Below are 17908 nucleotides of genomic sequence, written 5' to 3'. Positions count from 1 at the left end.
CCTCCCTACGATTAAGAGTGGAGATGAAAGAGGTAGCTTGTCTGGGCTTGAACATCCTCGCCAACAACCTGCCGCTCTTGTTCAAATGGTAATACAAAAGTGTCTTGAGCTTGTCTCTAGCTCAAAAATATGTTTGATCTATCAGTTTCCTGAGGGCAGTCCTCGTGTCGCACAGCTCCTGGTAGGCCTCAGAAGAGAGGAAGCCTTTAAGTCGCCTCTCCATCACGGATAGTTTTTAAAGAAGTATTTGAATCTCCGCAGACCACATTTTCTTAAGTGTAGAAACGTGCGATATGAGTCTACCCCATACCACACACTTTAGGGCTTCCCATTGAATTGTGGGGCTAGAGGTATCTATCGTGATAGTGGATCTATTATCTGCCACGCAAGTTAAGCTTCCATGAGTCCCTAGGATGTGTAGGTTCCCCCAACCTCAGGGACATCCAGGTAAAGGAGTGGTCAGAGAAGAGAATTGGTTCAACGCCTGCCGCAGGGGAGAACTCGAGAAGTGAATGTGAAATAAAAAGGTAGTCAAGTTGGTAATATGAGTTGTGAGTAGTAGAGAAAAAGGTGAAATCTTTTGTGGTGGGAAAGAATACCATTCTCAAGGACTGTAGGTGTCTTCTGAATCTACGGATCGCCCCAGCAGACATAGAGGACCTACCTGTTGAGGTGTCTAATGCAGTATCTAAAGGAAAGTTGAGCTCGCCTCCCAGGATGATCGGAAGGCCATGTGCAAAGTCATCCAAATCAGCAAACACTGAGGAGGTGAATGGGATCTGCCCCTTATTAGGGAAGTAGACAAGTGTCCTAGAAGAAAGGGAGAGTTTAAAAAAGAGGTACCGGCCTAAATCATCTGATTTGGTGTCCAGTATGGTGCAAGGGACCGATTTATGAATGGCTATGGAGACCCCTCTGGCCTTACCATCAGCAAACGTACTATGGGACCACACTGAGAAAAACCTGTTCCTGCAAGAGGGAACGTGTCCTGATTTAAAGTGCATTTCTTGCGGGAGGGCTATAGTAATCCTCTGCTTATGGAGGTTATACAGGATTTGGTTCCTCTTGGTGGGTTCATTTAAGCCAGTCCCATTGTATGAGCATATTTTGATAGAAGTCATGTGTCTGTAGGAAAAAGCATATGCACTAGCACCATGCACCAGGAAGTAGGAAGGGGTGGTAAAAACATAAGGGAGGATGAAACAGACAAAGGGGAACAAACAAACAGCTCACTGAAGCACATGTGAGCCACTAGACTGAGATACAAATACCAGACAAATCAGTAGCACAAGGGGAAAAAAAACCTTCTGCCACCACTATCAAAGCAAGGGGTAATTAAAAACCTTGACGAAGCGAAAAGGCTGGATAGGTGCATCCCCAACTTCTCTGATTGATGAGCAGCCCTCAGAATGTCCTCCTTTATTTTGAAAAACTGCACCCGGCATACTATGTCTTTATGTCTAGATGCATCAGTTGGCGTGGGGCCCAAAGCCCTGTTGCGGTCCAGTTCAATAGGGAGTGGCACAGTGCCATTCAGCAAGGAGTCAAATAGGGTCTGGATCATGGCCTCTAGGTCGCCCGCCTGGACAGTTTCAGTGACCCCTCTTATCCGCAGATTATTCCTGCGGTGGCGGTTGTCTATATTGTCCAGGTGGGACAGTAGCTGAGTAATATTCTAGGAATGGGCCTGCAGTACCTTCTGGTGTTTGTCTAAATGAGTGTGCATAGCCTCCTGTGTCTTTTCTGAGGCCTTTACACGGTGGCCCAAGTGCTGTATTTCACCTTTTAATACCTACATCTCCATGCGGTATGTCTGCTCCAGTCAAAAAAACTGATTTCTCCAAGTCCTCTTTTGTGGGCAGAGCCTGAAGCTGGGCCCAAAGGTGCCATCCTACAGTAGAGGGGCATGAGGAGGGGCTCCCTGGGTCTCTTTCAGGCGTCAAGGAGCGCAGATTATGATCTGAGGCCAGGGAAGACGTGTCGGCGGCCATCTTGGGGGAAGCTGAAGGCCCTGTTGCAGGCGTCTGGGATCCAAAGAACTTTTGGATACCAGCATTATCAGGCTGTTGGCCAGTGTCAGGGGTGCCCTTGGCTGTTTTACGACCCATCTGGTCGGTGTGCAGGTCAGGGAATGTAGCTGGGTAGCTGTAAAGGCAGAAGCGAAGGGAGAGCTGCAGTTCCACACGTCCTACTCCGCCATAAGCAAGCCATGCCCCCAAACTACCCCATTGTGTACAGGTTTAAACTGTACACAATGTTTTTTTTGTAAAAACTGACTTTGTTGCCCATAGCAACCAATCACAGCACTGCTTTCATAACAACTAACCACAGCACAGCTTTCTAGTAACCGCACTGCTTTCATTTTTTTAGGAGCTGAATTAGTTTACTTTAACTACAGGCCCTTACCTTTGCACCTTTTTTAATTGCCCTGTATAAGTAAAAAGTATATAGTGGACACATGGATGATGTACAACAGCGAATCTATCATCCGTTCAGGCTTCTTTAAATAAGTTAACGTCACCCAAAGTAGTTTGTGCAAATACTTCTGCCAAAGAGTTACACTAATGTGATAAAATAATCATGTTACATATACCATTAAAGCAGGGTGGTTTAAAAGGAGTTTCTAAGCATGTCCGAAGATCCTGTTTTGCATTACTCACTGGCTAAAACAAGTGAAATAGTAACCCTTTGGAATGGGGGAAAGAACAATAAATGGATTTTTTTTAAGTCTTTATTTTAAATCTCTCTATAATTTGCCAAAATGTGTAAAAATGTGGCAAAGCCTTTTTTTATGAATCATGAAAGTTTTACCTTATAACTAATATTTTCCGTGAAAGATAAGTTGTTGTTTTTTTTCTCCATGTTCCTGAGATTCTTTTCTGGATCTTGTGTATACTGAAAGAGTTTAGTTAAAATTACACAATTTATTTCTTCTTTTTCAAAAATCATAGAAATAAGTCATGAACGAATTTACAGATAGTAGGCAACCCTAGTACTTATATTCAACTCTGGCATTCACATGAAACACCACTGCATTGCTGCGTTTGCCATCATTTGACCTCAGAGTATATTCACACATCATTAGCGTTTGAATTTTTCCCATAATTTCAGAAAATCATTGCAAAAAAACACAATATGATGGTGACATGTGAGTATACCCTAAGGGCTCCTTCATAACAGGATATAAAAATACGGATCAATTAAGGATGCACAATACAGGTCTTTTTTTTCTAAAATTTATTCTTTTAGGTTCTGTATTATATATACGTTTGTGTTCCGCATTTTGCTATATGCTGTCAGATTTCATGCATTTTTATTGCTGGTTTAGTATTGTTGTTGAAGTATGGATATTAAATGCTGTATATGTAACTATGCACATGTGCTCTAAATCAAATATGGAACATATGTTTTTACGTTCAACCAACTGACCTCTATGGGCTAAAAGCCGTACCAGAAACCACCAACCATCATGTGTCATTTGGGACCATCAGTCACAAGAGTCGCTTATTAGCAATCATCTTGCAGCGTAATACTGTTGCCGATTGCCAGATGAACGAGCAAATGCTTGTTAATCAGGCAATTCTTATTTTTAAGCATGCTTAAAAATCAGAGCTTGTTGGCAGTAGATCATGCTGTCTAATAGTGATCTACCGCCAGCAAGCAACTTGACTAGGCATGCTCAACCTGCGGCCCTCCAGCTGTTGCAGAACTACAACTCCCATCATTCCCTGACAGCCTACAGCTATCATTCTACTGAAGGGCATCGTGGGAGTTGTAGTTTTACAACAGCTGGAGGGCCGCAGGTTGAGCATGCCTGCACTAGACGGTAGGGGCCAAGCGATGGCATAGCGATAGCTCTTCCCCATGCTGTGGAGGAGATCACTGCATGTAATAGCAGTGGTCTCCTCCGTTAGCTAGCAAGCGATTTCCAGGAGGTAACGCTTCCCTCACGACAATCGCTTGCTCAATCAAGCTTAAGAATGCTTTAAAATAGTGTTAATAGATTATTTTTATCAATGAAAAAAGTGCAACATGAACTAGAAAAGCTACAATTTATGAGGAAATTGTGTGAAGTGTTCTTGCCTCCACCAGTAGTTTACAACTGGAGTGGGCAGAGTAACTGGGTGGAGTGGCTTGAGTAACTGTTGTGTGGTTGGAGTGGCTGGAGTAACTGTGGAAAGGTTGGACTAGGCAGAGTAACTTTATGGAGTGGGCAGAGTAACTGTGTGGAGTGTTTGGAGTGAGTAAAGATAGTAATTGATTGATCAAATTTAAAAAGTGCAAATGGCAAGCTTGATAGAGTGAGAAATGCATTTCAACTTTTATTTATTTATTTATATAGCATAACATACACTTATAAAAAACATTAGCAGCCAATATGTGTAGGTGGGCTTGAAAATGAGGGACTGGTGGCAGTTTAGAAATTATGTCCTGATTTTTCAGTTCACACTCTAGCTTTTGTCACTTTGCTGGCTGCTCACACACCTTTGTTCCTATGGCAACTTACTCTACAGCAAGGGCAGAGAAGAGCGGTTAAAAAATCGAACTGCTCCAACTTGCTCACTTCACTGGCGGTTGCCATCTTCAAACTGTTGTAGTTAAAAAAAATTATAAATCCTACAGCGAAGAGCTTTATATTGTGAAAATCACAAGACCCAGACCTACATGCACAGTATGTCTCTAAAATATTTAAAATGAAGGCACAGTCTCAGTTTAGAAATTGCTCTTCAAATTTCAAGTCAGACTCTACCATCATCAATGCAAGATCTTGGTAAAAAATGAATGCAACACTGGATGGAAATAAATCTTGTGACATTGCAGAAGCTTATCGAAACAATGCCTCAGAGAATGCGTGCCATAATCAAAGCTAAAGGCTTTTTTTTGGTGGCGATTTTTTTGGACATTCATTTTGGTGGCGATTCATTTAAATTCCTGTTCATTCTGGGCTTTGAAGTCAAGAGACGTTCCTATCAATGATTGACTTCCCTCTATGACTGTGTATACACAGTCTGCTCAGCTCCTCTTGCTTTGTAAGATGCAGCAGATCAAACACCACATGGATAGATAGATAGATAGATAGATAGATAGATAGATGGATAGATAGATCTCAACTACATGGACTTATTCATTTCTTACTTATGTAACCTGAATTGCATTGGACTTTATAATAAATATCACAAACAGTGATGGCCAGCGAACACATGCGGGCTGCTATCTTGACTCACAAGTCCGGCTTACCTGTGCATCGCCGGACTTGTGAGTCAAGATGCGAACTGGCCATCACTGATCAAATACTACTGGAAAGTACATTAATTCTAGTCTTTCCTGCTTGTGTTGAGGCATTTTAATTTCCTGTAATCTATTTTGTTCCTCAATTTTTTGCTGTAGAGTTGTATAGAAATTATGAATTACTGAAAAACCAAGAGCTCATGCTATATCAGTGCAAATGTAATTGTAGTAATGAATAATTGTGAATATAGTTTTATAGGTTAAAGGAGATTGTCACCTCCTCCAACATCTGCAGCTTTCTTTACTTTGGTCTAGCTACCACTCCACATATTTGATATTTTTTTTCTAGGCCCCACTCTATTAGTTTTACTGATGAGGAGTGAACCTAAGCACTCAGAGTCTGTGGAGTGGTGGCTATACCCAGGTAAAAAGAGCTGCAGTTGTTGGAGAAACTCTGTTTAAGGGCTCATGCACACGACCGTATGTATTTTGCGGTCCGCAAAAAACGTACGCGCAAAAAATATGGATGACATCCGTGTGCATTCTGTATTTTACGGAACAGAACAGCTGGCCCCTAATAGAACAGTACTATCCTTGTCCGTGATGCAGGCAATAATAGGACATGTTCTATTTTTTTGCAGAACGTAAATACGGACATACGGAAATGGAATGCATACGGAGTAACTTACATTTTTTTTGCGGACCCATTGAAATTAATGTTTCCGCATACGTTCCGCAAAAAAACCGGAACGGACACGGTAATAAAATAGGTTCATGTGCATGAGCCCTAAGGGCTTGTTCACATGACCGTGTGCAGCCCATGCTGTGGACCGCAAATCGTCACAGTCATCACATGATCCATCACATGATCTTTTACCATGGTGATGGATCATATGATGACCGAGGTGACGTCACCACAGGTCCTTGTTGCTGCACAAAGCTAAGATGAAGACAGAAGGAGATGCCGGGCAGCGAACACAAGTGTGCAAACAAGTGGACTAAGGTGAGTTAAATTTTATTTTTATTTTTTAACCCCTCCAGCGCTATTGTACTATGCATTCTGTATTCAGAATGCTATTATTTTCACTTATAACCATGTTATAAGTGAAAATAATACAATCTACAGAACACCGATCCCAAGTCCGAACTTCTGTGAAGAAAAAACAACCTGCACTGTTTACTAAGAATACTACCTGAAGCATGAAACTATGTGTAAATAAAATGTGTAAATAAAACTGATCAATGTGGCTGTTTAACATGTGATATTTCAGCAGTTTTATTGTTGCAAAGGTTGCACCATGTTTTATTCATTTCACAAAGAAAGATCAATTCTATTTTGTGGATCAATGAAAGGGAAATGTCTTAGTGGAACTGAGTATTTCTAGTCTGGTGCAGAATAAGGACATTAAGAAAATGTACCTAACTGCTGCAGATATATTTTTCTATTCTCGTTAGCCTGTAACACAATGTGATTTTGGTTCTAGATGAACAGGTGTGAATATAAGAACGATTCTAATGAATTCACCTAGCGCTCCTGCGCTTGATTTACATGCTGTTACTTTTTTTTCATCTCAGTTCTGTTTCAAACTTTGTTCTTTCCATTTCTTTCCATTAGATCACCCCTGTTTCTTAAGGCTAAATGCACACAATCAGGATTGCCTATGGGTTTTCCACGTGGATTGGTGTGCAGAAAATCCGCACCGTAGGTCATGTACATTGTATTCTATGAGAAATTGAAATTCTCATGTACAGTACATGGTGAAGATTTTTTTAATATATGGGCACTGTCAGTGTGAATTCCGTATCACGGTTGCGGACCTATTGACTTGAATGGGTACACAATCCGCAAGATACAGAGCGGAGGCATGATTTGGAAGCCCACGGAAGCGCTTCAATGGGCTTTGGGTTCCGTGCTTCAGCACAGCAAAAGATAGGACATGTCCTATCTTTTGCCGTATATTGTGGATTTCGGACCCAATCAAATCAATGGGTCCTCGCCACAATACAGGATTCACACAGCCAGTGCTTGTGCATTGCGGACCGCTATTAGTGTTCTGCAGCATGGGCACAGATGGCTTACATTCATATGGATGAGGCCTTACTGTATTAATGAGGCGTGGCATGGAAGTGATCAGCCTGTGGCACTGCTGGGGTGTTATAGAATCTAAGTTTAGTTTGGTAGCAGCCTTCAGCTTGTCTGCATTGTTGGGTCTGGTGTCTCTCATCTTACTGTTGACAATAGAGAATCTATAGGGTTTAAATCAGGAGAGTTTCCTGCCCAATCAAGCACAGTGATACCATGGTTATTAAACCTGGTATTGGTACTTTTGGCAGTGTGGGCAGGTGCCAAGTCCTGCTGGGAAATTAAATCAGCATCTCCATAAAGCTTGTCAGAAGAGGGAAGCATGAAGTACTCTAAAATATCCTGATAGATGGCGTTGCTCAATTTGGCCTTAATAAAGCACAATAGACCAACACCAAGGGATGACATGGCTCCCCAAACCATCACTGACTGTGGACACTTCACACTGGACCTCAAGCAACTTGGATTGTGTGCATCCCCACTCTTCCTGCGGACTATGGGATCTTGATTTCCAAATGAAATGCAAAATATGCTTTCATCTGAAAACAGAACTTTGGACCACTGACAACAGTCCAGACCTTTTTCTCCTGATCCCAAATAAGACGCTTCTGACATAGTTTCTGGGTCATGAGTGGCTTGACATAAGGAATGTGACAGTTGTAGCTCATGTCCTGGATACATCTGTATGTGGTGGCTCTTGAAGCGCTGACTCCAGTTGCAGTCCACACCTTGTGAATCTCCTCCAAATTATTGAGTGGCCTTTTCTTGAAAATACAACTCAACTTTCAATTAATATGCTTGGATACAGCACTCTGTTAACAGCCAGCTTCTTTAGCAATAACATTTTGTGGCTTACGATCCTTGCGGAAGGTGTCAATGACTGTCTTCTGGACAGCCGCCTGGTTAGCAATCTTCACCATTATTGTGTAGTCTGCTGAACCAGACTGAGGGATCATTTAAAGGTTTAGTAAACATTTGCAGGTGTTAGCTGATTAGAGTGTGACACCATGAGTCTACAATATTGAACTTTTTCACAATATTGAAATTTTCTGAGATACAGACTTTTGTTTTTTTTATTAGCTGTAAGCCATAATCATCAGCGCTAGAAGAAATAAACGCTTGCAATAAATCACTCTGTGTGTAATAAACCTAGATATTATGTGAGTTTCACATTTTTTATTGAATTACTTAAATAAATAACTTTATGAGGATATTGTAATTTATTGAGAAGCACCTGTATATCAAACTACTGAAACTAATGGAAAAAGTGTGTTGTATAGCGGCACTATAAATGTGTACGCTATAGCAGTAGTGCAGTAAAATGGTATGGATGTTACATTTTATTTTATAGGGGGAACAAATTAAGTTTTGTGTGTGTACGGTATGAACAAACTGAATCTTTGGCCAGGTTATAAAATGTCCAGCTACGACTGTGCCAGCCAGAAGTACCAAGAAGATAAAGAGTTGAGATACCCTACTGCCACATTAAGCAGCATTCTAGTACAAAAGGTTGGACAACCCCTATCAGGATCAATCAAGGCTGCCTACCATTTTTGTAAACATTCAGAAGGACAAAGACCTGTATTACAGAATCAGAACCAAATTTATATTAAACCAGAAAGAGATGAAGAAAAGTCTTGATTAGCATCTATCTGATATTTAAATTTTTTATGCTCTATATATATACTCATACCATTTTATGAGAAAGTTTCAGCGGTTGTTCTGACTTCCAGTCCTCGTCTTGTTCTTGATTAGTAGCCTGCAATGTAAATCAAACACACTGTAACTTTGGTATTATTATGGGTCAATTGGAAGAAGTAAAGAAATCAGTGTGTATGGCTATTTATCTATACCATCTTTTTTCTCATAGTGTGAATTGTCTTCTACTTTTATTTTTAATGTGCCCCTTTACTGCAAGGTGATGGTCTCCAACCTGATGCTCCCCAGCTCTTGTAAAACTACAACTTCCAGCAAACTTTTACATCCTGCTAGGAGGTATAGTTTTGCAACAGCTGGGGAGCCACAGACTGGAGACCACAACTTTAATGATATGGCATCATTTAGGGCAATCAACCACACAAAAGGATTGATAAAGCAGTGAATGTGTTAAGAATAGCACAGTTAATAACTTTTAAAAAAATGGGATGAATCCTTGCTGATTCAACAGTGGGAATATTCTTTAAAAAAAGCTATGGATGTTCATGCCTTGGTAAAATAATTAATGTGGATACATTTTGATACTTTATTTTTATACCTAAACAACATTTGAAAAGTGGACGTGGTTAGCTATGTTAATGATTTTCACTCCAGACTTATCATTGGGACTTTTTTTAAAAGTCGCAAAAAAGTTGCAGAATCACTCCAATAGGGCAGTGTAGTTTAAAAAATACTGTGTGTGTAGGAGTTCTTGTCTCACTAAGATAACGTCTTTAAAAAAAAGGGTCCTGATTGTTTGTCCTCTCACCTCAGGAGGACAAATTTAATTAAAGGTCCCTTTACATGGCCCAATGGAATAGATGATTGTTGGTAAGGAAGCATTCCTTCCTGACAACTACCTGCTTGTCTGAGAATGAAACCACTGTATAGTATGGGGAGGAACAATTGCCAATGCCATTATTCACCCCAGAATCACAGTTGGCCAGCAGCAGAGTGCTGCGGCTAAACGATGATTAAGGTGTCTGCATGAACAATGCTATTACCCAATGAATGATCGTTTTGCTTGTTCATTGGGTAATTGGCAGCACCTTTATCACAGCAGATTATCGCTAATGAGAATTTATACTTACGAACGCTCATTAGTGAAAATCTGGCAGTGTAAAGGGGCTTTAAGTGTGGCCATGTAGTCCATGAATAGACTGGGTCTGCCAAAGCAACTCTCTGTTCTTACTCATAGAGGGTGGTCCTGAGTGGGAAGCCGCGTCTATAATATCCATGCGCACTAATTGCCTTCATGAGACAAGCTCTTTAAATAATTTTGTGTATTATTGATGGACTGTGTTAGCGTTTAATCACAGCTATTTACCCATTCATTCAGTTGTCCGAAACGTCTGTCATATGTATGGTTTGTAGGTTGAAATCGATCCAAAAAGTGATTGTTTCTCCTAGTTAAAAGTAAAATAACATGAAAATTACCCAATTTTCTTGATTTTGAATATTTTTTTGTTAAAAAATCATACCTCAGTTGGTTATTTTATCATTTTCAGAACAAATGTGTTAAAGGGCTTCTGTCACCCCACTAAACGCATTTTTTTTTTTGTCTACTTATAATCCCTATCCTGCCATATTGCCATACATTATGTTATTAATAATTTTCGTTCAGTAGATTTAGCCAAAAACGTACTTTTATGATATGATAATTACCTTTCTACCAGCAAGTAGGACGTCTACTTGCTGGTAGCAGCCGCAGAAAACCGCCCCCTCCTTGTGTTGATTGACAGGGCCAGCCTGCGATCTCCTCCTTCAGCCGGCCCTGTCAGCATTTCAAAAATCGCGCGCCTGTGTTTATTCGGCGCAGGCGCTCTGAGAGAAGGAGGCTTGCCTCCTCAGCACTCCCTCAGTGCGCCTGCGCCGATGACGTCTTCTCTTTCGGTGACGTCATCGGTGCAGGCGCACTGAGGGAGTGCTGAGGAGGCGAGCCTCCTTCTCTCAGAGCCCCTGCGCCAAATCAACACAGGTGCGCGATTTTTGAAATGCTGAGAGGGCCGGCCAGAGGAGGAGATCGCGGCTGGCCCTCTCAATCAACACAAGGAGGGGGCGGTTTTTTGCGGCTGTTACCAGCAAGTAGACGCCCTACTTGCTGGTAGAAAGGTAATTAGCATATCATAAAAGTAAGTTTTTGGCTAAATCTACTGAACGAAAATTATTAATAACATAATGTATGGCAATATGGCAGGATAGGGATTATAAGTAGACAAAAAAAAAATATGCGTTTAGTGGGGTGACAGAAGCCCTTTAAGCTTCTCAGTTTAATAAATAAATTGTATGAAAAATATAATTTATGGGCCTAACATTTTTTTTGGTTTGGCTATCAATCAGTTGCAGAAACTATATAGCTAATATCCTATTCTGCTTCATCCTGTATAATATTTAAAGAATAATAGGCCGGTATGGGTATAAGAAAATCCCCAGTGACATCGAGAAAGATTGTCTAGAAATGATTCTCTTGTAATTCTTACTTCTTTTACAACCATTTATATAATACTATATCAGTTATAGTACTATATCAGCACAAACTAAAAAAAAAATGTTGTACACCAAGATCATGGTGGAATGTGTGGGATAATCATTCACCATCTATAAGTCATAAATAAGGACAAAAACAAAACTTGTTTTAAAATTCACCTTTTGAGTCAAATTACAAATATAAACATTTTAGTTTTCCTTTTGGTATTTAAATTCCAAACCCTGTTTTAATACCAGAATAACACATATACTGTACTTACTCGAATAGGAAAATGTCTATGGTTTAAAGGTTTTGCATGGTAGACGAGTAGTGGAAGTCCTGGATAATGTGTTAGTAGGCACTTAGGAGAAGCTTGGTAAAGCTAAGATTGATTGTGATTCACAGTAATGGGTAGCCAGCAGAGAGACTAAAGTTGGCCATGCACAATAGATAAATGTTGGATCAATCCACTGATTTCGGCTGACCATCAAATATGTATGGGGGCACCTAACTCTCCCCCAACAGCTGGTGTCAGGGAAGATAAAAAATTAATTTCAAATGCCTGATCCTTTTGTTCTGGGTAGATAAGCCCTGTTGAGCCAAGCGTTTGTGTGTACATAGGAGTGTAAAAGTTGGATAAGATAGCTGTTGACCGAAAAAGTGTTTTGCCAACAGCAGTCTAATGTGTGTAGCCATCTTATCACAGAGCTTTGGCATTTAGGGTAGGGGCAAATGGTGTGGACAGCAACGTACAGAAGACCACATCCACTGTCTTGTGCCAAAGGCTGCACAAAGAAAATTATGGGCCTGGCCGATTGGGTGTGGCAGGCCGCAGCTTGGAGGACAATTTAGCCGTAATCTTAAGTAGAGATGAGTGAATTTTTCAAAAATGCAATTCGCCGGTTCGCCAATTATAATTTTTTATTTTATTTGGTTCGATCCGAATATATTCACGGCAAGTTTTGTTAAACATCTATTTCTTGGTTGCAGACAGCCTTTATAGTGGTGTAGAACATTGTGCCTGCAGTAACACGCATAGGGAGTCTGCTTTGGTAGTGAAATAATACTGCGAGTCCGTATACAATGCAGATGACAGGCGTCGCTCTTAGAATCACTGCACACTTCACTTATTTGGGCATTCGCGGGGCCAAAACTGACCAAATAACTTATGGTGAGTAAGTATGAACTCAGCCTTACAGGTCGAAGTTAGCGCCAAGAAGAAGCACACTCCTTTTACACCATCGTCAGCTGATTCCACATAGATGACTACAAAACCTGTTCTATTAAACGCTTATACAAGTAGAGCCCCGCGACAGAGTGGAGAGGGTGTCAGCAGTAAGTTTGTGTTGATGTCACTGATTATTTTGCCCTTCCTCTGATCTGTCAAAACAATAACCCCCAAAAAAAGGATCCTGTCTGTTGAGGATCGGCCTTAGAACATATAACTGCACCACTGAATATATTTTTCTTTTTTCCACTTATACACTCCACAAAAGGGCTTTAGAACATAACTGCACCGCTGAACGGCAAATAGTCCCTTATTTTTTTCCACTTATACACGACACAAAAGGCTTTAGAACATATAACTGCACCGCAGAACGGCAAATATATTTTTTCTTTTTCCGCTAATACACACCACAAATGTCTTTATAACATATAACTGCACCTCTGACCGGCAAGTATATTTTTTCTTTTTCCACTAATACATGCCACAAAAGGCTTTAGAACATATAACTGCACTGCTGATCGGCAAATAGGCCCTCACTTTTTCCCACTTATACATGCCACAAAAGGCTTTAGAACATATAACTGCACCGCTGAACGGCAAATAATATGTATTTTTTTGCCACTAATACATGCCAAAAAGGGCTTTAGAACATATAAATGCACCGCTGAACGGCAAATATATATTTTTTGGCCACTAATACACGCCAAAAAGGGCTTTAGAACATATAACTGCACCGCTGAACGGCAAATATACCCGTATTTTCTGGCGCATAAGACGACTGGGCATATAAGACGACCCCCAACTTTTCCAGTTAAAATATAGGGTTTGGGCTATACTCGCCGTATAAAACTACCCCTCTTCCAACGCCATTTATTTTGTCATCAAGATATGCAGGTAATTGTTGTGCAATTTTCGTCTTTTGCCTCAGCACCATATTATGCCTTTTCCAAGAATCTGGTACACCAGGATACAGTGGCCTTAAATCTGTTGCTGTGATCTGGGTTAGATTTGTCCCACTGAAGTGCAAACAAACGTATTTTATTTCGTGTCACTACATAACCGTTTTGGCGATGCTCATTCACCATGTCTGCGGGGGTGTGGGGTGCCTCTTCTTAATGCACACTTACCCCTTGGCATACTCTTTAATGCTTTTTCCTGCTTGGATTGGGTGGGTCAGCTCTCCCTTCCTGCCCAGCCCTCCCTGTCTTAAAGACGATCTGAGCAGTAGTACGCAATGTGATACTGCCGGCATGAGAAAACCACTGAGAGCAGGGAAAGGGGGCTGTTTCAGGAGCGGCTGGCCGTGATGCAGCACACGGTGGCTCAGCTAGAGGGTGCCTGTCCCTGAAGCTGGAGAAGGACAGCTTCTCCAGTCCAGCTAGGAAGTAAGTTTCAGCACGCAGTATACCGGCATATAAGACGACACCCGGCGTATAAGACGACCCCCGACTTTTGAGAAGATTTTCATGTGTTAAAAAGTAGTCTTATACACAGGAAAATACAGTATATTTTTTGCCACTAATACATACCAAAAAGGGCTATATACTTTTCTCACTTCACCACACAATGGCAAATACTTTTTTTGTGCCACTAATATATGCAAAAAAGTACTTTAGAACATATACCTGCACCTGTGAACGGCAAATAATATATTTTTTTGTTGCCACTAATGCACGCCAAAAAGGGCTTTTGAACATATAACTGCACCGCTGACCGGCAAATATATTTTTTCTTTTTCAACTAATACATGACAAAAAGGGCTTTAGAACATATAACTGCACCACTGAACGGCAAATATATTTTACTTTTGCCACTAATACACGACAAAAAGGGCTGTAATTTTAGCACTTCACCACACAACGGCTAATAAGCCCTTTTTTCCCACTAATACAAGCAAAAAAATGTTTTAGAACATATAACTGCATCGCACAAGGGCAAATAAGACGTAGAAATATCTCCTTGCAATAACCCCTGTTAATGCCTGTATCAAACAGCACTTGCACCCTAATAAGAACAGTTTGATGGAATTACAGAGCTGTATAATGCCAATTTGAATCCCCAGTCAGTGCAGCAAGGTGTAATAGGAATGTTCCTATTACCCAGGCTGTAACCTCCCCTACTGAACCCTGTTCTACATAAATGCTCTGGAATAATTCCTCCCTATCCTTTCTCTACACCTTAAATAATCTTGCCCTGCACTTGTAAATCGTTTTTTTTAGCCCAATTAAGTTTTTTCTATCACTGTCCCTAGCGCCTGCAGACACGTCTCTCCCTGCACTAAATGGCAGAATCTAAGATGGCTGACGCTATTTATTGGGCTGTGACATCACAGGGCTGGCTGGCTGCTTATTGGTTGCATGCATGGCATTATGGGTGATCCTGCCTTCCCTGAGTTCCTTTCTACATGTCCTCACACGTGCAGCAGCCATTTTAGGAAAAAATGCAATTTGTTACCATGAAGCGCAAGGAAATTTGGCTTCGGTGAGAATCAAATTTTTCCTGAAATTCTGATCGAATTCCACTTCGTCAGTTTGGATTTGCTCATCTCTAATCTTAAGGTAAGAGAAGGGAGGTTGATAAAAGGTGTTGCAGTAGTTAAAGGGAACCTGTCACCAGTTTTATTGTGTCCTAACTAAGGGCAACATAAATAAGTGACTGATTCTCTTAGCAAAATGCTGGGTCACTTTCTTTAATTGACCCAGTCAATCTGCCAACATCTTGTATTGAAAAGCTCCAGCTGATAATGATGAGTCATGAATATTCATAAGCTTCTGACTCTTCCCGTCTACCGGCTGCAGATTGTCAGTTCTTTTCCATATGAATCAGCAGCAGGTGGGCAGGGGAGTGGCTATAGCTCTGAATTAAATAAACGCTGGACTCAATGACATCACGCTGGACTCAAATCAGCTCATTAGCATGCGGCATGAGGCATCTTTGTGTGTATATTATGAGGTAACCATCTGTCACACCAGTAAGTGAATACATCTAAGGTACTTTTTAAAAGTTAATGATTGTATATAATTAGTTAGATTATAATCAAATATCAACATGACAGGTTCCCTTTAAGGCATACTTTGAGAACAGCATGGTTTAGCATTTTGGTTGCATCATGCATGAGCAAAGAATAACATGGGAAATGCTAGAGTTGGATAAGGCAGGTTATGGCTAGTATGTGATGTTTATGTTAGCTCGGAGCACCAGTTTGTGAAGAAGGGTTTAGTCGGGTTAGTGCTGTCTCTGTAGTGACATCATCAAAGAAAAATTTGGGCTCAGAGAACACTCATAAAGCAGTGTTCATAGAGTATAGATACCAGGGGGCAGTCTACAGACACGCTATTCATGTTATTGATCACTTTTTACTGGGTTATAAGAAAACGTTTTCTATATTTCTAATTATCATCAAGAAGATTTGGCTATAGCATAGGTTAGGCCTATGATACTTAAAGTATTCACTAAACAGCTATATCATCATCATATTTGTAAAAATAAAATTATACTTAAAATAAGTGTTTTTATGTATTGAAACATGTAAAAATCACTACCAACTATTCAAATAAATGAGCCATACAAATAGAAAAAATAACAATAAACTCTTAAAATGTTTTGCTAGTCTCATATTGGCATACATCAATTGATATTATGTTTGCATTCATAAGGCAAAGTACGATCCCAATTAGCTGGTGCAATCTGTTTGCACACTTTACACAAGCAAGCACGGTTAGATTAATGTGCACAGCTTGGAAAGCAAGCTCATAGGCATTCAATAAATTGCTTTCATTATTACACTCTGGAGAGCCTCTTCAAAAGCACATAAAAGCCTAGTTTTCTGCCTGTTAGCTAAATAATTGACCTGCTTTTAAATCATCAGGAGGGAGTAATTTGCCTAAAACTAAAGATATAATAAACTATTCAGGAAAATAAGTTACATTGTATCAAGTAAAACAGGCACATGTGGAAAAGGGTTGACAGAGCTCTTTATGAAGTGCACATTTTGGTCTTCCGATTTTCCCATATGGTGGTGTGGTCTTGGTGAGTGTATCATTTGTCTCCCTGGCAGATGGTTAAAGTTGCACTCTACATTTGGAAAAGCTTTGATATGTCATTGCAACATATGAAAAAAGTCTGGATTTGTGGGGGTCTGAGTGATGATACACCCGGTAATCTCTATGACATATTACAATTTTCCCAAAGTACAGTGCCACTTTAAGGGGTTAAAATATGCAGTATGGGGAGATCTATCAAGACTGGTGTAAAGTAAAATTGGCTTTGTTGCTGATAACAACCAAATTTCACCTTTCATTTTCCCAAGGAGCTGAAAGGTGGTATCTGATTGATTGCTAGGGGCAATTAAGCCAATTCTACCTTTACAAAATTTCAATAAATCTCTCCCTATGGGGGTCATTTATTAAAATCTGTTATGCCAGTTTTGTGGCATAAAATAAGACGCAAGTGATGCACACGTACAATTTTTTGCAGCATTTGGTCACATTTTGCAACATTTGATGAGCCTCACTACCTTTAGAAGTGTAGTGAAAAGAAGATCAGGATTTCAGATTAAAACACCTTTAAATTTCATTTATGTGTAACTTTTTAAAACATCACATCTCCATGCCAGGTAACTTAATTTCACAGACACAGCATACACCACATTGCACTTGCGCCAAATATATAATTACTCCACTGGCGCACCATTAATATAGACAGACTTAAGCTTGTTTTACACTACTGGTACATCCTTCCAGCAGGCTGTTCCAGCATACAATGGCAGGAATCAGGCAGGCAAAAACTGCTACACACAGCCGTATTTGTCCGGTTGATTCTCGGCATATTTGCTACTTTTCAGCCAGATCTCCACTGGACCCAATTTTAGTTAATCTGTCAAAGCGAAAAACTGTCAAAGCAGGAGTCAAACAAGCCTTAAAACTGACACTAAAACTATAGCAAACAATAACTTCTTCCCTATGTGTTTTCATATTCTGCTCCTAATCAGCATTACTGCATTTCATTGCTGTCATTAAAGGACCTGCTGAGATCATTTCAGTAATCATCTTGTTAACTCAGGTGAGAATGTTGACGAGCACAAGGCTGGAGATCATTATGTCAGGTTGATTGGGTTAAAATGGCAGACTTGACCTGTTAAAAGGAGGGTGATGCTTGAAATCATTGTTCTTCCATTGTTAACCATGGTGACCTGCAAAGAAACCCG

At 40.4% G+C, this 17908-nt stretch overlaps 1 protein-coding gene across 2 annotated transcripts in view; it reads right to left on the bottom strand.

The window, feature by feature from the left end:
• The window catches only part of EPSTI1 (epithelial stromal interaction 1), a 166621-nt gene that overhangs the window by 61661 nt on the left and 87052 nt on the right, over positions 1–17908 (bottom strand). Inside the window, exons 7-9 of one of the 2 annotated variants that reach the window (XM_044285068.1) lie at positions 10335–10413; positions 9006–9071; positions 2812–2895 (exon numbers count right to left, since the gene is read on the bottom strand). In XM_044285068.1, the coding sequence (XP_044141003.1) occupies positions 2812–2895; positions 9006–9071; positions 10335–10413 (229 nt within the window). The remainder of the gene's footprint in view (positions 1–2811; positions 2896–9005; positions 9072–10334; positions 10414–17908) is intronic. The other variant, XM_044285069.1, reaches the window with a different exon arrangement.

The sequence above is a fragment of the Bufo gargarizans genome, chromosome 3 (genome assembly GCF_014858855.1).
Source record: "Bufo gargarizans isolate SCDJY-AF-19 chromosome 3, ASM1485885v1, whole genome shotgun sequence".
Taxonomy (NCBI): Eukaryota; Metazoa; Chordata; class Amphibia; order Anura; family Bufonidae; genus Bufo; species Bufo gargarizans.
The sequence above is the reverse complement of the archived record's forward strand: the minus strand, read 5'-3'. Positions and strand labels throughout refer to the sequence as shown.